This window comes from Osmerus eperlanus, chromosome 12 (assembly GCF_963692335.1).
Source record: "Osmerus eperlanus chromosome 12, fOsmEpe2.1, whole genome shotgun sequence".
NCBI lineage: Eukaryota > Metazoa > Chordata > Actinopteri > Osmeriformes > Osmeridae > Osmerus > Osmerus eperlanus.
The window spans coordinates 4,031,210-4,055,435 of record NC_085029.1 but is presented as its reverse complement, the minus strand read 5'-3'; the positions used below and the strand labels follow the sequence as shown (position 1 = coordinate 4,055,435).

Below are 24,226 nucleotides of genomic sequence, written 5' to 3'. Positions count from 1 at the left end.
TACGGTTCACATAAATGGAGGCAAACGTACCGAGCATCATTGAAAAAGTGATGATGGGTCTGAAGACAACTGAGTCAATGGTGCTGACGGATGCCAATTGGTGCGAAGTGTTGGACACCGAAGGAACAAGAGGTATTTAACTCAATAATGCTAAATACTGATTCAATAAAATTATGATTCTGTATTTTACCTGAAGTTTCCTATCACATTATGTTACATTGAGTCATTCAATAATGGCTATGGTGGTAAAACACTTTTTCAGAACTGAGTATACATTTCATTGTGTGGTTTGTTTTCAATGTCTTTCCCAGGGTCAATGTATTGTAAGCAAAATTCCCACAAAATGAATGCTGTGTCCAACTCAGATTTTATTCGACTGAGAAGGAAAAGGACCAGGTATGTGTTTGGGTCCTCTTTAGAAACATATCGTTGGCGGCAGTTCACATTTTTTACAATCTATGGTATCCCTTGCTTAACACATTTGGGCCATACACACTACTTTCCACATTATTATTGATATAAGTCAAATTATGAGTCGGAACAGACTGATTTCAATCATTTACTTAGATTTTTGGTTCATTTTAATCCAGGCCTCAATTTGGTGATTTTGGTTTCCGTTGATCTTTGTTATGTCATTTTGTTCTCAATGAATAACACAATGTACAATAACGATTTTCATCTTGAAAATGTTTCCTTCATCAAGACACAATGTGTGATTTAGGTGTTCCCTCAATTGTTTGAGCAGTGTATATATTACCATTCAATTGCTTTGACACATTCTCTCATGCAAGGAAATTTGTAGTTTTCTCCCGACTTTTGACACTTTTGGACTGTTGTCACTGTCCAAGTTATCAAAAACAACTAAATTATTGACTTTGTCCTGTTTTGTTATGTTACTTCTCCCAAAGAGATGACAATTCTGGACTGCAGGAGGTCTTGGACAAAGTTGAAGAAGTGCTGGAGGCCTCCCAAGGTCTAGAGGCTGTAGCTAACCAAATGAGGGAGCTGTCCACTCTGGTCACCAGAGACTCCATCAACATCCCGCATCCCCAGGCTACCCACCTGAAAGAGTACTTTACCTGCATGATTTGCAGAGGTAGAAAACAGACCATTTTTTATTGTGCAATTAAGTCATAATTTGCCCTATTTCTTTATAAATAAGTAGTGTTGGTTAACTATTTGATTGGTTTGCTACGTGAGAGCCCCGTCAGCCTCCGTTGACGATTGCGTCAGCTGTTGTCGATCTCTGATGAGTATTTTCTTAATTTCGTACCAGGGTCAATTCTACATCAAAAATCAGGAGGGCGGCAGTGTTTTAAAGAAATGGCGATTGCGAAGATAGCCAGCGGGTCAGCATATTTTTGTGATTTGTGTAAAACTTGGAATTTGAGTGACACCGCGGCTGGTTTTGACGTTAGCCTCAGTCAGACTCGGCTCGCCCACTGGCAGTGTGTAGTACTGTCTTCAATGCCCCAGCTAAACTTTACGTCAAAACAAACGTTCTAATTTCCGGCGCTTTCAAACAATCAGTGAAATGTGGAGCAACAGCAGCTAGCTTGCCTCTAGCAAACTTATTTTGAATTAGCCATTTCCTCCTACATTAATGTCAAACTTATTTACGTTTTGGGGGGCATATTTTCAGTTAGCAGATGGTACTGTTTGAATCGTGATTCCATACTGCCAGTGACAACGTTGTTACAGTAGCTTGTTTCAAAGGGGGTTCGCAGCTGTTTCAAAGGGTGTTATTAATGAAATATGCAATATGAGTAGGCTAAATGCTTGAAAATATCACTAGAAGGGAAAAACTTAGAGGACGGACCCACCTGCAACCGACGCAAGCAAGCACACCCTACAATTTCCCCAGAAATTGTACCCTCTCTAGTTGTGATATTGTTTTCCTGTTTCTCTTTATTGTGAGAATGCTGTTCAGCATTCTTGAGCCTACGGAAGGCTACGGTAGGCTTGAGCCTACGGATTTTTAAAATTAATGCGAGCGCGCAACGTCTCTTAATTTTTCAGCCCCACGTACCTTGCGTTTCTTAGCCTGGTTTAGCCAAGGAGCTCTCCACCTTTATTACTAATTTAAAAACTATTTTATAAATCGAATATAAAAGCATCATAGAATGTAAAGTAATTTCAATTTAGCTTGCACCTAAGTTAAAACATATTTGAGTGTGCTAACATTAACAATAACGTCAGCTAGTTTGAGGTGTATGCATAGGCTAACCATTAGCAGCACATTTCCCATATTTAACAATGATTAAACATGGGCTTACCTGAAAGTGATGCACGGGCACCATCTCGCAGTCTCTTTCTTTCTTTTTTTCTTCCCCTGACTCCTGTTATCTTTTTAAGCCCATTTTAGAAAAGTTGACCTAGCCTACTGTCAAACTTCGTCAGGCCACTGAGATACGGAAGGGCACCCACAGCGAGCTTGGGAAGTTGAGTGTGTATTTGTTTTTTTTGTGTGGGGGGGGGGGGGCACCATCGTAACTTTTTTTGAGCATTTTAGGCTATATCTCTTGTTCTGCCGGTTTGTAATATACGTGCCTAATATTTCTATACTAAAATAATATCGGCATTATAAGTATTATAACTATGATGATTTTTCAGTTGGCTAATTTTTGGTGCCCCCTCAGGAGTTGGTGCCATACGCACAGCGCGTAGTGCGCGTTATGGGAGCGGCGGCACTGGCTACTAGACTACACAAACACTGTTTTTGACGTGATTTAACATAATGTTTTGATCGAACGAGTTGCAATAAAGTACTCACATTAAGGAAAGTTAGGACTGCGTTCATAACGTGATATAACATTTTAGTTGACATTGTCCAGGGCCCCTTAGATGTCATGTGCCCCTGGGCAAGTGCCCAATTGCCCTAATGGTTAATCCGGCCTAGCGTCTAGGTTAAGTTGTTTGAGGTGTGGATTCTAGCTACATTTCTGTTATTCTCTCTTATAATCGAGCTAGCGTGATGGCTCTCCATAACTAAAAACGTTTCGACTTCTTTTCCACAATCGACCAAATTGGCCAAACAAGGTATGTACATTGAGTTTAAAGTGTACCTAATCTAGCTAGATCGTTTTTATTTTAGCAAGTTTCACAGAAATCTGCAAAAATCGAGGCTCAAGACTGTCATAGCTGACCGTCACAAACAGCCAAACCGGGGCTACCGAGGTGAAGTTAGTTTCATATTCGACATTCGTCTCACATTCAGAAGACGCTACTTTGCAGCGTCGAGTTAGGGACCGGGTGAAAATTACCCATACAATTTTGAAAAATGATGATTTTTATAATGATTTTATGACTATAAAACCTCAAACAAACAGCAGAGTATTCCAACAATGTCTGGTATACTTCTACAGTCTTTAATTGTTCAATAATGTTAAAAAAAACAAAAAAAATATTTTTCAAATTTGTGTCAATAAATCTCAAATATACACCAGATTATTCTAATAATGTCTGGCCTACTTCCACACCCTTTACTTTTCCAATAAGGTTCTGAATAAAATTCCAATTAATCGCTAATCTATGAAAATAGCATGAAATCCTTGCTAATCTCAATATCTTTTTCAGACTTGTTTCAAAAAATCTCAAATGCACACCAGATTATTCTAATAATGTCTGGCCTACTTCCACACCCTTTACTTTTTCAATAAAACTTTTTTTTTAAATGATAGAAAATCGCTAATCTCTGAAAATAGCATGAAATCCTTGCTAATCTCAATATTTTTTTCAAACTTGTGTCAAAAAATCTCAAATATACACCAGATTATTTTAATAATGTCTGGCCTACTTCCACACCCTTTACTTTTTCAATTATGTTTAAAAAAAATTATAGAAAATCGCTAATCTCTGAAAATAGCATGAAATCCACGCTAAACATCATAACTCAAGTCTTTATTACTGTTGTATTAGTCATTTATTAAAACAAAGACATTATTTTTAGTGCAGGACATTTTCAGACACCGTCTGTTGCAGGCAAGGCATTTCCAGTCTGTTTCTTTTCTTGCGGCGTTGAACTCTCTGTGGGTCATATCCAAGCACTCTGCATGATACCACCTCATGCATTCAGAGCATGCAATCTATATAATGTCAAGTAGAAGAGTATTAATGAGAGTAGCAATTGTTGTTCATTCAGACGTCAAAGGATTATTCCAAACACTATTCACTGAATAAAACTGTGTTTAAGATATAGCAAAACTGTTCATTACTATGGCATTAACATCATCCAATTTCAAAAGACTAGTTATACTTTCTCATTACAAGCTATGCAAGGGACTATGCAATTTGTAATACTGTAGTCTGACTTTCATGCCAGAGGGAGATATGTTGCCATTATCACTGTATGTTTAGCCTGGTCTTTATTGTTTTTAAAGTATGTAGAGACTCTCCAATCATCTGGTTGCTTTGTAGTTACACATTTCTAGACTAAACTAATAGTCATGCAGTTCCAGTGGAGACATACATTTAGTCATTTAGCAGACGCTCTTATCCAGAGCGACTTACAGTGAGTACAGGGACACGGCCGGGAATCGAACCAGCAACATTCTGATTACTAGCCCGATTCCCTAACCGCTCAGCCACTTGACTCCCTTGACAATTTCTTCCACACTCTTCTTTCATTGGCTCCCTTGCATAGACCTGGCGCGCGCGCGTGTGTGTTTGCGTCATCAACCCTAGTTGAATCTCTGGTTCTGGTGTCGTAAAAACTCAACCATATAGGGGTCAAGCAAATGGTCACCAGAGTTTGCGTCTCCATCTAGCCCTTGTCAAACAGTATCTCTTTAAAACAAAAAACAAAAACCTTAGTCCTCAGCTCCAAGATAAGGGTATTGTGTGTGTACCCAGAGTTCAGATTTGGGGGTAGGCCTCTCTTTGCACACAAGTAATGCTGAACACAGTATCATTTTATACAGAATAAAAAAGTTACATCTTCAATTTTTCTGACAGGCAGACACTCCATGTGATGGGGTGTGTCGAGGGGTTACATCAGAGTAATCTTACACATACCTCTCTCTCTCTCAGTATTGACTGGATTCAAAATATTCCTTACATATAAAGTGTTTTACCTAAGACTTGACAGCTGAGACTGTCAATGGAACCGTTGTGGTAGATGTGATCCTGTCGTCTTGTATGAAATGATTACTCGTCTTCTATAAAATTAGCGAGGATTTCATGCTATTTTCATAGATTAGCGATTAAATGGAATTTTATTATTGAAAAAGTAAAGGGTGTGGAAGTAGGCCAGACATTATTAGAATAATCTGGTGTATATTTGAGATTTTTTTAAACAAGTTTGAAAAAGATATTGAGGATTTCATGCTATTTTCATAGATTAGCCATTAATTGGAATTGTATTCAAAACTTTATTGAAAAAGTAAAGGGTGTGGAAGTAGGCCAGACATTATTAGAATAATCTGGAGTATATTTGAGATTTTTTTACACAAATTTGAAAAAGATATTGAGATTAGCAAGGATTTCATGCTATTTTCAGAGATGAGCGATTTTCTATCATTCTTTTAAAAACATTATTGAAAAAGTAAAGGCTGTGGAAGTAGGCCAGACATTATTAGAATAATCGGGTGTATATTTGAGATTTTTTGACACAAATTTGAAAAAGATATTGAGATTAGCGAGGATTTCATGCTATTTTCAGAGATTAGCAATTTTCTATCATTTAAAAAAAAGTTTTATTGAAAAAGTAAAGGGTGTGGAAGTAGGCCAGACATTATTAGAATAATGGTGTATATTTGAGATTTTCTGATACAAGTTTGAAAAAGATATTGAGATTAGCGAGGATTTCATGCTATTTTCATAGATTAGCGATTAATTGGAATTTTATTCAAAACGTTATTGAAAAAATAAAGGGTGTGGAAGCAGGCCAGACATTATTAGAATAATCTGGTGACAGTTTGGTTTTTATATCCATAAAAATATTATAAAAGACATTTTTCAAAATTGTATGGGTAATTTTCACCCGGTCCCTAACTCGACGCTGCAAAGTAGCGTTTTCCGAATGTGAGACGAATGTCGAATGTCGAATATGAAACTCACTTCACCTCGCTACCTGGGCTGGGGTACGTGTTTTCTGCAGCTGGCGTTAATACTACGAACAAGCGCTTCGTAACTGGAAAGTTTTTACTTTTAATTGACGATATTGAACACAGATGTTAAGTATGTTGTCTTTACTCAAATATATTCTCCGTTTTCAATTTGAAGCAGTATCTAGCTTACTATAGGAAATCTCCCAATGCATCCTCTCTCTAGCTTCGCTTCGGCTAAAGTCAGATGGACGACGATGACGATGCATGCATTGTTCACGCCTACGGTGTTAATACAGTCTGTACAAATACCACTTCGACACACTTGCAAGAAATTATCCGCTGGTTAGATGTAGCATGATCTTATTTAATACCCACAATACTGTAGTTCAGCTTTTTTTGCAGCAGCATTTTAATCTGAGTTCAAGTAGCTTTTGCAGTTGCACAACCAACAAAGTCACGTAATGTGACGTGATTGAATTTAAGTTTTTATTTTTATGTCATCTTAAATTAAGTGTCTGAACAGGGCTGGGTGTGCAGGCACACATGATTAGTTTCTCCTCCACCTTGAACCTGAAACCTAGATTCTAGGTTAGAAATGTTGCCAGTCTGTTGCCAATGACCAACGGTTGCTACGTTTTTCCAGCAAGTTCAAGTCATTCCAGTGTTGTCCTTTTACCTTCAAATTCGTTCAACCCAGACTTCAGCAACTGGTTTTCTGCAAATTTTTCACATTTTCCTGCAGCTCATCTTTCTGAATTTTTGCCCTTATTGTTTTGCATTTTTCTTCTTTTCTTCTCTTTTCTTCTGTTTTCTGCCTTCATCTTGCTCCAGGTCCTTTCAAAAATACCTTTCACAGCAGTACCTTCCAACTGCCAGTACTTTTGCATTTTTCTTATCTTTTCTGTACTTTTCTGCCTTCATCTTGCTGCAGGTCCTTTCTAACATACATTTCAGGCCTTTTGAAACTCCAGCAAATAATTTTCTGCTAAATTTTCTCTTTTATTTCTCTTTTTGCATTCTTCTTCTCTTTTCTGTAGTTTTATACCTTTGTCCAGCTCCAGCCCCTTTCAAAAATACCTTTCAGGCGCTTCAGCTTATAACTTTCTACGAAATTTTCACAATTTTCCGCTTTTTTAGCATGGTCAGCTATCCCCATTCAGGTTTTCAGCATTCTCACTGCTGTTTCGCAGGAACAGCCTTTTCTAGCTATTATTATTGTTTATTTTCGCGCCTCTAAAACTCAGTCAATATTTGGCCTACATGGACAACCTAGGTGTCAAAAGTTTCGTCTTGGTAGCGATTGAGTTGCTTCTATTGGGATTAACGTTACGTTGCACGGTTTAAGTAGAAATTACGTTTTTGTGGCGAAAAGTGAAGCTAACGGTGGCTAACTTGCTAGCCACAGTCAATGATGCTCGTACGTCACTAACGTCACGAAAACTCGCGTGACTATCTCTAGCAGAACATTAGTTTAGCAGCTCGTTAACTTCTGGGAGATAGCTAAGATAACTGCTTTTACTGCAAGGCAACTGCAGAAACGCCACAAGAAAAGAGGCCAGGGTGATAACTATTTACTAATTTTACTTTGTGATATGACACATAATTGTGATGTGTAATGTACAATATAAGCTGATATTATTAAGGAAGTACATCTACTTTCGGAAACGGTAGTCTACTATTTCACTGAAGTATTAGCATCATGACATTAGCCTCTGTTGCCCGGGCAACACATACTACAGTGGTTTATGATGCATCTGTTTTCAATCGTTAAAATAAACATTCCTCACGAATACATTTTCGTTGTAGGATTTATTATGACATTAGATTACAAGTAAACGATTTGTGGGTGAAATTATCATTACCTGTGGTTTCAAACCACTGTAGCTCACTGCAACGCTGTGGCCTACGCGAGACACTACAAAAACATCTACACTGCTGTTTAGGAAGTCAAACGGCGACAGAACATGTTCGGCACTCCCCTTACTTAAATCAAAAGTCTATCTAACTACTAACCTGAACTTCATTGCCACAGCCTAAACTTTGTCAATCTGTTCATGAAAATAATTAATTTCAGCCTAAACCGTACAACGGAATGTTAAATCAAATTCAACGCAATCGCTACCAAGACGAACACAGCAGTAGTCTAGTACTGTACCGTAGTAGTACAATTTACCGGGGCAGCTTCTCCACACAGGGCTATATCGCATTTTGCGTTGTTACTGACAATGATCGTTACCAGTGAGCTTTTTATGAATGAGCGATTTTCCACTAAATAAATGTCAAGTTTATTTACGTTTTGGGGGGCATATTTTCAGTTAGCAGATGGTACTGTTTGAATCGCGATTCCATCTTCTACTGCCGGTAACGTCGTAGAATAATCTTCAAAGGGGGTTCTTTATTAATGAATGAATGCAATGAGTAGGCTCAATGCCTGAACATATCACAATAAGGGAAAAACTTAAAAGGACGTTTAAGTCATAGAGATTAGGTCAATTTTTACACCGGTCTGCCAAATGTATTTGTTTTGATTCAACGATGAGGCTGCCTCTTGCAGGGGAAATGAGAAGACATCTATTTCATTCTACGTTTCACTCGTATTTTCAGTTGTAAATGAGCAGCAAAAACAAAAATGCTTTTAAATCTATGTTATCTTTATAAATACTAAGTATGCATTTTTATATAAAATATACAGAAATATCAGTTGTAAAAATGTCATTCAAAAACGGACCCCTGTGCAACCGACGCAAGCAAGCACACCCTACAATTTCCCCAGAAATTGTACCCTCTCTAGTTACAACAGTATTTCTTCCATTTCTACCAGTAATGCAGGTACTGGCAATGTTTTCACAAATTTCACACTGCACACTTTCAATGCCTGTCCTTGAATCACATCCAATTTCCTTATAAGAAACCTGGCTGCTGAACCGTATGTAACACTTCTGTAATCCAACACAGATCTTATCAAGGACACATACAATCTTTTCAACAGAGTTGTTTATGTTGTGGTTGTTGATAGTATTGAATGTGACCTTTTACTGCAACCTAATGGGCAGGAGGTTCATACACATGAATAAGAGTAAGGCAAACTTTACACAACATTATTATTTATTGTCATTGAGTCAGATTTAACTATTTAAATCAGCTAAAATAATTTCTGTAGCAGTACAACAAAAATGACAGTTAGGAGTTCAAGTTCTGTTTAAGTAATGCCCCAAAATGTTTTTCCTTATTAAATGTTAACCCTTTGAGATTTAAAGTACAAATAAGGACATGAACGTAGTGGAACTACCTTTGAAGGAAGCACAGCAAAACACCTAGGATGTCAGTGTGTTATTTGCTTGGATGGGATGGGTCTGGGGACCCCTGGGCCCTGCTGGTGAACAAGTGGATTGGGGACAGAGGCTGATTCTGTATTCCAGGGATACAGATCTCCATTCCTGAAATGGACCAGTCAAAAAATATATTGAACACACCTTGAAAATAATGGAATATGCAAGAATAACGTGTTGGTCAAACTAGAAATATCCTTACAACCCATACATAACAGATATAATATATATATATATATATATATATATGTAATGTACAGATAAATACCTGGATGTTTGTTCTAAGGCAGGGTCTGGGGTAATAGTCTGATATAAAATCAGAAACAAAGATATTAGAGTTGTAATTGTAACATAAAATAGCATTGCTAGAAGCTTTTGAAAATAGATCATAGTCATGTAATCTATTGGTTCCTGATCATGTTCAGTTAATGCTAGTTATGGATAGACTTACATGTACACATGATGTCCTAATAAGTAAGCTGATAGAAACGTGTTTTTACAAACTCTACTAGTACAGTTTGTAAAAACTGTGCTCCCAACTAAATAGTTAGCTTACCTGAGTAGGAGGGCCATGTTTGTGAGGTTGTGCAGTGGGGTTAGCAGGAACATCTGTCTTGCTGTTGGCTTGACCATTAGCAGCATTGTGGGACCTGTGTTCACAATACAAAAATAACTATGTCAATTATAAAAATCTGCAATGCTCAATGGTAGAGCATTTGCCTGCAGATTAAGTGGTCCCAGGTTCAAATCTCCCTTGTACACATACAGTGAGTTTTTTTGTTTTTGTTGATCCCCTGCTGATTTTGTACGTTTGCCCACTGACAAAGAAATGATCAGTCTATAATTTTAATTGTATGTTTATTTGAACAGTGAGAGACAGAATAACGGTGATGCCGGTAACGCATTACTTAGTAACGCGTTACTCTAATCTGACCCCTTTTTTCAGTAACGTGTAATCTAACGCTTTACTATTTCCAAACCAGTAATCAGATTGAAATTACTTGTCCAAGTCACTGTGCGTTACTATTTTGACATTAATAGTAAAATATATATTTGATTTCGATCATGTCTCGGGGGAGGCCGGGGACATTGAGTCCGAATGGGCCATGTTCCGGGCCTCCATTGTTGAGGCGGCTGACCGGAGCTGCGGACGCAAGGCGGTCGGTGCGTGTCGCGGCGGTAACCCTCGGACCCGGTGGTGGACGCCGGAGGTGAGGGAAGCCGTCAAGCTGAAGAAGGAGGCCTATCGGACTTTGTTGGCTGGTAGGACTCCAGAGGCAGCTGATGTGTACCGGCAGGCCAAGCGGAATGTGGCTTTGGCGCGGAGGCAAAAACCCGGGCGTGGCAGGAGTTCGGCGAGGCCATGGAGAATGACTTCCGAACGGCTTCGAAAAGGTTCTGGACCACCATCCGGCGACTCAGGAGGGGGAAGCAGTGCACTGTCAACGCTGTATATGGTGGGGATGGTGCGCTGCTGACCTCAATGGGGGACGTCCTGGATCGGTGGAAGGAATACTTTGAAGACCTCCTTAATCTCACCAACACGCGTTCCGACGTGGAGGCAGAGTCTGGGGACATTGGGGGGGGCCCTTCTATCTCTGGGGCTGAGGTCGCCGAGGTGGTTGAAAAGCTCCGCGGTGGCAGGGCCCCTGGGGTGGATGAGGTCCGCCCGGAGTTCTTTAAGGCTCTGGATGTTGTAGGGCTGTCTTGGTTGACACGACTCTGCAACATCGTGTGGACATCGGGGACAGTGCCTCTGGACTGGCAGACCGGGGTGGTGGTTCCCCTCTTTAAAAAGGGGGACCGGAGGGTGTGCTCCAACTTTAGGGGGATCACACTCCTCAGCCTCCCTGGGAAAGTCTATTCAGGGGTTCTGGAGAGGAGGGTCCGTCGGATTGTCGAACCTCGGATTCAGGAGGAGCAATGTGGTTTTCGTCCTGGCCGTGGAACTGTGGACCAGCTCTATACCCTCGGCAGGGTTCTGGAGGGTGCATGGGAGTTCGCCCAACCAGTCTACACATGTTTTGTGGATTTGGAAAAGGCGTTCGACCGTGTCCCTCGGGGGCTCATGTAGGGGGTGCTCTGATCGGGGCTGTTCGGTCCCTGTACGACCGGTGCCAGAGTTTGGTCCGCATTGCCGGTAGTAAGTCGAACTTATTCCCGGTGAGGGTTGGACTCCGCCAGGGCTGCCCTTTGTCACCGATTCTGTTCCTAACTTATATGGACAGAATTTCTAGGCGCAGCCAGGGCGTTGAGGGGGTCCGGTTTGGTGACCTCAGGATCGGGTCGCTGCTTTTTGCAGATGATGTGGTCCTGTTGGCTTCATCGGGCCGTGACCTTCAGCTCTCACTGGAGCGGTTCGCAACCGAATGCGAAGCGGCTGGGATGGGAATCAGCACCTCCAAATCTGAGGCCATGGTTATCGACCGGAAAAGGGTGGAGTGCAATCTCCGGGTCGGGGAGGAGATCTTGTCCCAAGCGGAGGAGTTCAAGTATCTCGGGGTCTTGTTCACAAGTGAGGGAAGGATGGAGCGTGAGATCGACAGGCGGATCGGTGCGGCGTCTGCAGTGATGCGGGCTCTGCATCGGTCCGTCGTGGTGAAGAAGGAGCTGAGTCGAAAGGCGAAGCTCTCTATTTACCAGTCGATCTACGTTCCTACCCTCACCTATGGTCACGAACTGTGGGTAGTGACCGAAAGAACGAGATTGCGAATACAAGCGGCCGAATGAGTTTTCTCCGCAGGGTGTCCGAGCTCTCCCTTAGAGATAGGGTGAGAAGCTCGGTCATCCGGGAGGGGCTCAGAGTAGAACCGCTGCTCCTCCGCGTCGAGAGGGGCCAGTTGAGGTGGCTCGGGCACATCCCACTGGGAAGAGGCCCCGGGGAAGACCCAGGACACGCTGGAGGGACTATGTCTCTCGGCTGGCCTGGGAACGCCTCGGGGTCCCCCAGGAAGAGCTGGTGGAAGTGGCGGGGGAGAGGGAAGTCTGGGCCTCCCTGCTTAGGTTGCTGCCCCCGCGACCCGACCCCCGGATAAGCGGAAGATGATGGATGGATAGATGGATAGTAAAATATATATTTGATTTATTCTTGCGTCTCTGGGAGTGAAGTCATGTAGCCTATGCAACAATTAAGTCACGTTTTCAGCATGAGGGTCACGTCATGTGTATATATATATATAGATCTACCACTCCCTCCCAGTGACTGAGTCGCCACTTTCCTCAAGCCCCTTTGCTCCGGTGCCATCTCGATTTGGTTATATGTGACAAATAAGAAAGACAAATAAGATTAATAAACTATTTCATGAACAAATGCGACGAACCGCAACTAAATCCATGTTTTTTCGAAAAGTAATGGTTCGCAAATGATCTCAGATTTACTGTACTCGGGGCGTTTTTTCTGGTGTGTTTTTTCTGGTGTGTTTTTTTCCCCAAGTAGGCTAGGCCTACGATTTGAGTCGTTTTACCAAGTGCGTTCTTAGGTCCACATTTCAAAAGAAACCATAAATCAACATTACACTAGTGTCTTGCCTCTCATCGGCTAAGTTACAGTGGAGATGTTTGGAGACAATTGAAGTAGGCACAGCGACGCAAACAACAATGGAGGAGAGAGATGTGCATTTTCGAGTTGGAAATACAATCACTATTTTGAGTATTTGTCAGCTAAAGATGGAAATATCAAGGTTCGTTGTACATTCATTGTTGTTGTGTACATTACTGTTAAAAATGCACTTCTAATAAAGTGATTGTTGGAAAAAAGGTTGTCATTTTTATGTTGAGGCGGCGGGGGTGTTGTCGGCAGCTGCTGAATGTAACTAATAAAGTAACTTGTAATCTAACTTAGTTACTTTTAAAATCAAGTAATCTGTCAAGTAACTAAGTTACTTTTTAAAGGAGTAATCAGAATACTTTTTCAAAGTAACTGTGGCAACATTGCACAATAACAACAACAAAATCCAGAAAATAGTGAAATAAGTATTTGACCCCCTCTCAATCAGAAAGATTTCTGGCTCCCAGGTGTCTCTTATACAGGTAACAAACTGAGATTAGGAGCACTCCCTTTAAGAGTGTGCTCCTAATCTCAGCTCGTTACCTGTTTAAAAGACACTTGTTATTGATTCAGAGGAGAACTGGGTGAAAGTGTTATGGTCGGGTCAGATGAGACCAAAATGGAGCTGTGTTTGGAGGAGGAATGCTGCCTATGACCCCAAGAACACCATCCCCACCATCAAACACGGAGGTTTAAACATTATGCTTTGGGGGTGTTTTTATGCTAAGGGGACAGGACAACTTCACCTCATCAAAGGGACGATGGACGGGGCACTGTACCATCAAATTTTGGGTGAGAACTTCCTTCCCTCAGCCAGGGCATTGAAAATGGGTCGTGGATGGAGATTCCAGCATGACAATGACCCAAAACACATGGCCAAGGCAACAAAGGAGTGGCTCAAGAAGAAGCACATTAAGGTCCTGGAGTGGCCTAGCCAGTCTCCAGACCTTAATCCCATAGAAAATCTGTGGAGGGAGCTGAAGGTTCGAGTTGCCAAACGTCAGCCTCAAAACCGTAATGACTTGGAAAAGATCTGCAAAGAGGAGTGGGACAAAATCCCTCCTGAGATGTGTGCAACCCTGGTGGCCAACTACAAGAAACATCTGACCTCTGTGATTGCCAACAAGGGTTTGGCCACCAAGTACAAAGTCATGTTTTGCAGAGAGGTCAAACACTTATTTCACTCATTAAAATGCAAATACATTTATAAAAATGTTTTTTGTTGTTATTCTGTCTCTCACTGTTAAAATAAACCTACCATTAAAATTATAGACTGATCATTTCTTTGACAGTGGGCAAACGTATACAAAAAAAATTCCCTCACTCTATGTCCCTTTGGTTAAAAGCATCTGCTAAATGAATACATAATTTTAAGTGTTTAGACTACTTTGTCTTTAGAGCATGATTACCTGTGGCGAGTAGCACAACTTTGTTTAACACACTTCAGAGTATCCTGTTTGAACACATACAGCAGAACTAGAACCAGCAGGACCAGGATGGGTATCACTAACAGGAAGAAGATTAGCAAGCCGTTCCTGAGGGAGTAGTCTGAGATCAAAGATAAAAGGTCAGTGGAGATGACTGACCAACAAAGATCAAAGGTCTGTGAAGATGACTGTGACCAACAAGTCATGAAGTGATACTTTACATGCAAAATACACATATCATGGAAAAATGGTATACATAACTTTAAAAACAGACATGGTTGGCCTACCTATCTGGGCAGGACCACTGTCTATGCTGCCTCCTCTCCCAGACCTATCACAGAGGGGAGGGGCCCAGCCATCATTACAATGGCAGTGCCCTTGGTCGTTACACCACTGAGGAAAACACAGAATACACAGATAAGTTCTAGCCAGGAAATCACAAAAAATCAAGACTGTCATCAATGCATACTGTACAGTGCAGTACCGTAAAACAAAACAAAAAGTAAAACTATATATATAATTAATAGATCTATGAAAACCACAAAACAAGTCAAACTAGCTACACAAACTTTAGAACAACCTAATATAACCAAAAGTTTTTTTTTGTTATAACAATTATTTTAAAAAATGTACCTTAAACAAAATAAAAATCAATAAAATAAAAACGGCTCCCCTCAAACAATGTGCCTCTCACCCCACGACCATTACAGGTGTTCTGGGCATCACAGTTCAGTTGTGGTAGCAGAGCCGTGGCGTTCACACACTTGAAGTCAATGCAGGCCTGTTAGAAGTTAAACATCTCACTAACTTGTTTCAACCAATATGTTTACATGTCTTTGTCAGTATTTTTTGAAATCCTTTTGTAGTGACACACACCTTTCCCTTGTCACAGAGACTCCCTTCATTCACATAAGCAGGGTCCAGCACATCACTTCCGAGGTTGAAGTCTGCGTTCACACACGAAGACCCATCAATCACTTGTATGCTGACCTGCGCACCAGGAGGGGGATTGTTTGTGTCTACATTGGTGCACTGAACCTTTCCACACATGGCATTGCTGCAGCAAAGGAGATTACATCATTAATTATTCCATTGTTACAGTAAATGCACTGCTTGTCATTTACAAGAAAGCCACTGTGCACTCCACTGAATGGATTGAGTTAGTTTTAAGAGTTTAGTGGTTTGCTCAAAGGCACATCGGAAGGATTAAAGCAAGGTGAGGTGGAGGCCAGAACCAGCGACCCTAAAATGTCAAGAAGGGTCCTCAACCCCTACCTAGCTACAAGGCATTCAAAGGCCTTCTTACCTCACACTACACTTGATATAGGCTCCTGTGCTGGTTATCCCACAGTTACCAAACAAATCCCCCTTTGTGTTGGCATGTTGAAAGCAAATATCTGCTGCCTTCGTTGCACCTAGAAGTCAAACTAGAGGTTACAAAATGCTTCATCATGTCCTCAAAAGATCTTTAGACAGTAACAAGAGAGCAGTAAGTGCTTCAAGTTATACATATAATTACCTTTCTCAAATAGATGTTTGCACTGGTAGTCATATGTCTGACAACGACCCTCATAACAATAAGCTGCATTGCTCTCACAGGTCTGGCCATCCATAATGTAGTGGTCAGTGGAACAGAAGGCAGATTTCCCATTGCAGAACTCAGGCAGGTCACATGAATTTACAGAGCTTCTGCATGGTGTTCCTGAAACGCTGACCTAAAACACAACAATACAGAATTTACACATGGTACTGTATCAGAATTTAAGAACAACTTGAGACACATCTATGGCTATGTTTTCAATTATGTATCATTTTTCTCATTTATACCGTATTTTTTTGGATACAGATACAGACTCACCTGGCAGTTGTTGCAGCAACTTCCCTGAGCACAGGAAGACCCCCTGGTGAACTTGCAGGTAGCTGCATCACAGCACTTATTTGTGCACACCTATAAAACAATAGAAAACACAAAGCTGTCCCTGGTCACAATGAAACTAAGTAGCTTCTAGATCAGGGGTGTCAAACTCATTTTAGGTAAGGGGCCACATACTGCCCACTTGGATCTCAAGTGGGCCAGACCAGTAAAATCATAGCATAATAACGCATACATAACGACAATATTTCTTGATGTTTAAATCATTGGTGAAGGTTTTTGATGATAAACCCTATTTTAAGGTATTTCTACAATAAACTAGAGAGGGTACAATTTCTGGGGAAATTGTAGGGTGTGCTTGCTTGCGTCGGTTGCACAGGGGTCCGTTTTTGGATGACATTTTTACAACTGATATTTCTGTATATTTTATATAAAAATGCACTTATTATTTATAAAGATGACATAGATTTAAAATATTTTTTTTGCTGCTCATTTACAACTGAAAATACGAGTGAAGTGTAGAATGAAATAGATGTCTTCTCATTTCCCCTGCAAGAGGCAGCCTCATCGTTGAATCAAAACGAATAAATTTGGCAGACCTGTGTAAAAATTGACCTAATCTCTATGACTTAAACGTCCTTTTAAGTTTTCCCCTTCTCGTGATATTTTAAGGCATTTAGCCTACTCATATTGCATTCATTCATGAATAAAGAACCCCCTTTGAAGATTATTCTACGACGTTACCGGCAGTAGAAGATGGAATCGCGATTCAAACAGTACCATCTGCTAACTGAAAATATGCCCCCAAAAACGTAAATAAGCTTGACATTTATTTAGTGGAAAATCGCTTTCATAAAAAGCTCACTGGTAGCGATCATTGTCAGTAACAACGCCAAGTGCGATATAGCCGTGTGGAGAAGCTGCCTTGGTAAATTGTACAGTACAGTAGACTACTGCTGTGTTCGTCTTGGTAGCGATTGCGTTGGTTGAATTTGATTTAACGTTCCGTTGTACGGTTTAGCCTGAAATTAATTATTTTCATGAACAGATTGACAAAGTTTAGGCTGTGGCAATGAAGTTAAGGTTAGTAGTTAGATAGACTTTTGATTTAAGTAAGGGGAGTGCCGAACATGTTCTGTCGCCGTTTGACTTCCTACAGTTGTGTAAGCTAGATTTTTTTGTAGTGTCTCGCGTAGGCTACAGCCTTGCAGTGAGCAACACTGGTTTGAAACCACAGGTAATGATAATTTCACCCACAAATCGTTTACTTGTAATGTAATGTCATAATAAATCCTACAACGAAAATGTATTTATGAGAAATGTTTATTTTAACGATTGAAAACAGATGCATCATAGACCACTGTAGTATGTGTTGCCCGGGCAACAGAGGCTAATGTCATGATGCTAATACTTCAGTGACATAGTAGACTACTGTTTCCGAAAGTGGATGTACTTCCTTAATAAAATCAGCTTATATTGTACATTACACGTCACAATTGTGTGTCATATCACAAAGTAAAATTAGTAAATAGTTATCACCCTGGCCTCTTTGCTTGTGGCGTTTCTGCAGCTGCCTTGCAGTAAAGCAGTTAGCTTAGCTATCTCCCAGAAGTTAACGAGCTGCTAAACTAATGTTCTGCTAGAGGTAGTCACACGAGTTTTCGTGACGTTGGTGACGTAAGTAGCGTCATTGACTGTGGCTAGCAAGTTAGCCATCGTTAGCTTCACTTTTCGCCACAAAAACTTAATTTCCACTTAAACCATGCAACGGAACGTAAATCCCAATAGAAGCAACTCAATCGCTACCAAGACGAAACTTTTGACACCGCCTTTGTGTATGTAGTCCAAATATTGACTGATTCTTAGGGGGGCGAAAATAAATAATAATAAATAAATATATATGTGAGAGAACAAAGGTTGTGCCCTTGCCGAAGGCAAAGCACACCCAACTAGAAACATAAAGACCAAAATCTCAGACATCAGCCCACTTTTTATCTGCATGGGCTCTCCTCTGCTGATTCCCTTGCTTTGTGATGCGTTTGACGTCAAATGCGTCACAAAGCGAACAGGGAGCGAGCGCTGCTGCCTGTGGCAATGAGCGCTTCTGCCTCCGGAGCAGACATCGCATTTACGCTGTTTTTGAAGCAAATACTGGATCGATTAAAAAAATTACAAAACATTTGTACTCATAAACCTGCATATTCTTAATAGACATTTGGATTCGGAATAGAAGTTACTTGCGATTTATGTCTTTCTGTAATTTACAAACTTAGCAAAAGACATCCAACAGAGATGGACGCCCTGGCGGGCCGGATCCGGCCCACGGGCCGTATGTTTGACACCCCTGTGATGATTAATTATTAACTAAGTCACACATTCATAACTGCCTGTGTCTGAGCTCATGTTTCGGCATGACACATTTGCCCTATTGTCTGTGGTAAGCTGTACCTCTGGTGATCCACAGTCACACTGCTCTCCCTCCTCCAGAATTCCATTGCCACATTTAGCCACATTGACCACATCTGACAACAAGGGCTGGTTCTTCAGACACACCCCGCCTCCACGTAGAACTAATCTCTCGAAATCGGCCCCGCTGCACATACTAAAGCTGGTGGAACCGCTGTGAAACAAAAGAATAAAATGAAAAACTCTGCACAACCAATTTACTATGAAAAAACAGAAATGCTTTTTAAGGTGAGGTTTTTTTTTTACGTGGCAGAGGCATCCATGATACAGCTTCCTCCATTACAAGAGCAGCGGCCATTATCATGGTTCATTCCTAGGTTGTGGCCCAATTCGTGAGCCACCACAGTGGAGAAGTAGGGTAGACTGTTGTCACTAAACTGTTGAGAGGATTTTGTTGAAGGTATCACTGAAAGTTGTTTAACACATTTTCCACAACATTTTTGTTAAAATATTTACACAAAGGGTACACAGCAGGAATCTGGAATGTTAAAATCCCCAAAGGCATTGCACTGTCATTTCCTAACCTGAATGCCTGTTTCCTACCTAACGAACGTGTTTGACTCCTCTGTTATTCATGTTGTCTGGGATAACAATTGGCACTGTTGCCATTTAGAGTTGCTCATGAATATTGCAGATGGTATCGGTTTTCTGATAGGACCATAATATCAAATAGCGTTAGAAGTTAAAAAGTATAGTGTTGAACTGACCACGTTAATTCCTCCAGAGCTTGCCACCGAACACACTGTTCCCACAAACGCCATTCCCAGGATCCCACCCCTATATGCAGAGGGTCGACCACTGTAGAAACAAAATGTGAAATGTAAGACAGAGGCTGACAGAGTTTTTGTGTTTAAGATGAGACCTCAACTATGTAGCACTTTTGTAACTCAGGCTTCGAGTGAATATTTATCATTCATAGAAAACACTCACACAATGAGGTGACTGGCATCATTCCTTTTCTTAGGCAAGAGGGTCTCTTTTCTCCAGGCCACAAACCTCCCCAGAACTTCCCCAGCAGAACCTTCCACGTCAAAAGGATTCCCGGTTTTAAATATCTCCAAAGCAACCAAAACCACCCGGATATTCAGCTGCTTGTAGTACTGGAATAATACATTCAAAACCCAATAATAATAAAAAACTGAGTATATAAGTTCAGTTAATCATCAATGGATCAGGAAATAATGATACCATGTTTATTAATTAATGTAACCTCTCACCCCGTCCAGTAGATTTGCCAATTCTACCATTTCCTCTCGCACTGCGCTCTCATTTTCTTTCTTGAATTTATACTGTAAATATAGTAGTACAGGAGAAATCTCTTAAGATATGGATGTACTTGCGACCGTGTATAAAGCAACTAAATACAATACAGATTATTTTGTTATTCTATTGCAGTGAAATCAATTTACACATACTGTACAATGAGGCATTGGTTTCTCACCCTGAGATTGTCTGCAACTAATGCCAACTCCACATATCTAGTTTGAGGTAGGTTACGTTTTCTCTGTGAAGGCAGCGTAGAAGACAAGTTCTTGTTTGCATTTTTACAGGCCGAACCGTAATTGGTAACTGTTTACTACAGGAATGGTTAAATCTCAGTTTATAACTGTAAATTGTATGATGAGCATCCTCACCCGTATAAGTGCGGTCAGTGACATGGCGGCGTCAAAGACATAGTGACTCTCATTGTGTGAGTCCTCATCTGTCACTCCACAGGCGAAGGCCTCAGAGTGGCTGTGCTTAAGGTGGTACAGAAGGTGCTTGTTGGCTGTAAACGGTGGGGCTGGTTCAATGCCATAAGACTCATTGTTAACAAGAATTACACCCCTGATTGAGATAAACAGACAAAACAGGAAACTAAATTTGTTATATCATTGTAATTCATTTTACATTCAGAATCAACAGGAGAGAAGTCACCACAGTAGACAAGTCAGACATGTTGTACCTTAAACCTGAGCAGGTACTGAGTGCAACCAGCGAGTCATCATGTCCCTTTACTTTCCCATGGTAGTAGCAATGGTCCTGCAAATAATAATATAATCCTAAACAAGACAGTTTCTGACAGACCTTATCAGTCAGGAGGACCTTGAAACAAGCAAATGTTTGCTTTATTTTATAATAGCCTACTAGTGCATCGTGCTTGTGATGCAGTCAGTGATTAAGATGTCAGTGAAACACACAAATACAGATTACTTGAACTATAGATAATACATAGTGCATGTAATTAAATTAGTGGCACACACACACACAAATTCCTGGAATTATAGATAGAGCACAGTGCTGCGATGATGTTGGTGACACACACAGATTTCTGGAATTTTAGATATTTTAGATAATGTAGACAGTGCAGTGCCCGTGATGCAGTTGGTGCGGACAGTTCTTCTCAGTGGTTTTGGTATCCTACCTATATTTCTCAGATCACAATTGAAATTCTGTCATCTCTGAAGTACTTGTTCAAACTATAAACGTTGCTGAGTGCCCGGTTCTTGAGTTGACAATCTCATAGGAAACTTGCTGCAGACCAGAGGACCAATTAGAGTGAAGGGGCTGTGACGCGAAGAGAGCAAGCCAAGCTGTGGCAAATAAGTTTTTCATTATTTAATGTTGAAATGCTTATCCAAACAACGACAATCGCGTCACTGCACTCCGTTGGGTTATAAAGAGGACATCTGCAAGATATTAACTTTGCAGAGTGCCCGGTTCTTTTCTGATCTGATCTCTGATCTGAAACTAAACCCATTCTAATTTGTTTGCACACACACACACACACACACATAGAGATTCCTGGAATTACAAGAAAGATAATACTTGCAAGAAAAAAAACATTTTACTCACATTTAGTTTTGGATATGTTGTTTTAGGGGATCCACTTTTGTCATGAGAATACTGAACAAAGTCTTGTGATAGAAAGTCTCTGGTGGATAAAACGGATACAAATGTTTCAATATGCATTTTTGCTGAAACGTTTGAGACTAATAAATTGTTCAGCAAATTCAAACCATACTTGTTTTTTTTAAGATAGAGGATATGCTTGTTGTCATTTATGTTCAAAGTGTAAGCCAGGTGATCTGTTTCGTCTGCCTGGAATAGAATGAATCATTAATGTAACTTTAAATATAACTAGTTTAATATAACTATATAAATATAACTAGTGTGAAATTGTTTATGAAGTTTGTACCTTGTTTTCTTTGGGGATGTTTGCATTTCTTTTCCATCTCCGAATCAGTTGAGGTTTCACCACAGTGTAGCTGACGGGTTTAGATGTCTGTCTATTGAAAATATCTGAAAGTAAAAAGACAATACCTATTACATACTGAAGTGTATTGGACACCTGTATGCCAAATAAAAGTAGCGTAGCCTCTTATGATCTCCAGTGCCTACAAAATTATTGTAAGTTTCGGGAATAGGCTAAACCATCGCATGTGATGCGTTCAGACCACATTATAGGCTACTATTTGTAAATTATATATAACCTACCATTGTTCTCAATTTCTAAGATGTAACTAAGTAAAATTACAAAAGTCAGAAGACTGAAGGAACTTCGTTTCCCGACCATGATCGTTGCTACAAAATTTCCATTTGCGAGTAGCCTATTGTTGACGGGTTTCTGAAGTCAGGTGTAAGGTGCGTTGCCGACAGGTGAGAGAGAAAAAAAAACTGGGAAAGCAAGAGAGCCAACTGAATATTTGTACCAGTTCTTCAAGTTTATAACTACATAATCGCTCTCTCGCTCTCTCGCTCTCTCGCTCTCTCGCTCTCTCGCTCTCTCGCTCTCTCGCTCCCTCGCTCCCTCGCTCCCTCGCTCCCTCGCTCCCTCGCTCCCTCGCTCCCTCGCTCCCTCGCTCCCTCGCTCCCTCGCTCCCTCGCTCCCTCGCATGTTGGGGGTGTTTCAGAAATCGGGTTTAGAGAAAACTGAGTATGTTGACTCTCAGCAAAATAAACTCTTGAGTTTAAGGTTTCAAAGAGCCAGTTCAGCGTTCAGTTACTACAGCAACATATTCCGTGAGCATAACCTGTTTGCTGGCAGGTTTTAGTCAAATAAACCAGTTTGTCCTACTGTTTAACTGAAACCGAGACATGGGTAGACCGACACACAATAATCTCCGCTCCCGACACGCCCACATGCTCGCGTAACGCCTGGAACACACTGGCTGCGAAGCGCAGTGATTGTATGGAAGGCCATTAGTGCATTTAACGTCTTAGAAGAGCATGTTAACATGTCCAAAAATACGTAATGTAAATGTTTGCCGTGTTAACGTGTCATTTTTGGACGCGTTACGTTGTAGAAGAGTCAACCTCAACACAATGCCAAACTCACCAACCCAGTTCTTCCACGGTAGGCTGAGTTAGAACTGACTTTACATTTTATGACACGTCATATGCCCTTACCTTTCGAGCAACCCAATCTCATCCCAACTCGTCAAATATTGACGCTTGAGCAGACACCTTTGGCGTCACTATACTGACGCCGGGGGCCGCCCTTTTCGTAGTTTTTTGACACCTAGGGTAGGGTTGCCACCTTCAACACAGAAGAATAAGGGACACCTGCCGCAGGGGGGCAGGCGTTCCTTCAAACATGTTTTCATAAAAATATTAAGATTGATACATGGACATTATAAAAAGATATCTGCTATTGAAATCAGTGTGAACAGATGCACTCAGTCTCTCTCTATCACGACTCAAGGCCAACAAAGTTTGACAGTGAGGCCACAAAAAATAAGCTTTTGGAGGAACTTGTGAGATGTGAACCATATTTTATTAATGTATTGAATTAACAGATCCATAACTATCCTTTCTGTTTCCTCTTCTGAGCCTATGCAGGTCACGTGAAAAATGACCCAAAGACTCGTACCCGAAGACCCAGTCGGGAAATGAACAAATCATTTCTGTTTCCTCTAGCTACCAGTACTGAGCCTATGCAGGTCACGTGAAAAATGATCCAAAGGCTGATACTTGAAATGAGGAACGAAATGTCACCACCCGACCGAGTCTTCGGATCAATGATTCGTTCATCTGCCGACCGTGTGTTCGGGTACGAGTCTTTGGATCATTTTTCACGTGACCTGCATAGGCTCAGTGCTGGTAGCTAGAGTGATAATGACAGGTTTTGTTATTTTAACTTTTTAAAAATCTCGGCCACGAGAAAATGAACGAATCATTCTCTGAGACTACTCGTTACTCCCGAGTCATACTAATGATTCTTTCAAAATGAACGAATCGTTCACAAACGACACATCACTAGCAACTAGCTGTACACATCATACTTTGCGACAACCTGTCGCGAGCGTGTGAGCTAAGGCAGTGGTTCTCAACCCTGGTCCTCGGGTACCCCCTGTCCTGCATGTTTGAGATGTTTCCCTGCCCCAACACACCTGATTCAAATGAATGGGTCGTTATCTGGTTATGCAGAAGCCTGTTAACGACCATTCATTTGAATCAGGTGTGTTGGAACAGGGAACTATCTCAAACATGCAGGACAGGGGCAGTAGCGGCCAGGACTTTGCAGAGGCCTCCCCGCAAAGTCGGAGCTCGAGGCC

At 41.0% G+C, this 24,226-nt stretch overlaps 1 protein-coding gene across 3 annotated transcripts; it reads right to left on the bottom strand.

The window, feature by feature from the left end:
- Positions 1–3,885: 3,885 nt before the first annotated feature.
- On the bottom strand, positions 3,886–22,344 carry zgc:174164 (uncharacterized protein LOC570656 homolog). 3 transcript variants are annotated; one of them, XM_062474745.1, is made up of 23 exons: positions 22,167–22,343; positions 21,868–21,971; positions 21,694–21,770; positions 21,525–21,603; positions 20,635–20,711; positions 20,324–20,516; positions 20,131–20,193; positions 19,907–19,978; positions 19,620–19,789; positions 19,397–19,487; positions 18,936–19,066; positions 18,672–18,843; positions 16,209–16,298; positions 15,870–16,065; positions 15,657–15,765; positions 15,227–15,407; positions 15,045–15,131; positions 14,638–14,743; positions 14,333–14,471; positions 9,933–10,026; positions 9,645–9,682; positions 9,337–9,484; positions 3,886–4,085 (listed from the first exon to the last, which is right to left on the bottom strand). In XM_062474745.1, the coding sequence occupies exons 1-22, from the start codon at positions 22,243–22,245 to the stop codon at positions 9,370–9,372; spliced, it is 2,463 nt and encodes an 820-aa protein (XP_062330729.1). In that variant the 5' UTR covers positions 22,246–22,343; the 3' UTR covers positions 3,886–4,085; positions 9,337–9,369. The 3 variants fall into 3 exon arrangements, with proteins under 3 accessions (XP_062330729.1, XP_062330730.1, XP_062330728.1); XM_062474746.1 differs by lacking the exon at positions 3,886–4,085 and adding an exon at positions 8,876–9,089 and having other exon boundaries at positions 22,167–22,344; XM_062474744.1 differs by lacking the exon at positions 3,886–4,085 and having other exon boundaries at positions 9,135–9,484.
- Positions 22,345–24,226: the final 1,882 nt, after the last annotated feature.

Excerpts from the sequence above, each read along its gene's own strand:
- zgc:174164 (XM_062474746.1), bottom strand. The coding sequence starts at position 22,245 with ATGGTCGGGAAACGAAGTTCCTTCAGTCTTCTGACTTTTGTAATTTTA. Across the intron at positions 21,604-21,693 it reads CTCTATCTTAAAAAAAACAA|AGACTTTCTATCACAAGACT; the intron begins GTATGGTTTGAA and ends TTTATCCACCAG. Across the intron at positions 19,979-20,130 it reads TAGTTGCAGACAATCTCAGG|TATAAATTCAAGAAAGAAAA; the intron begins GTGAGAAACCAA and ends CTATATTTACAG.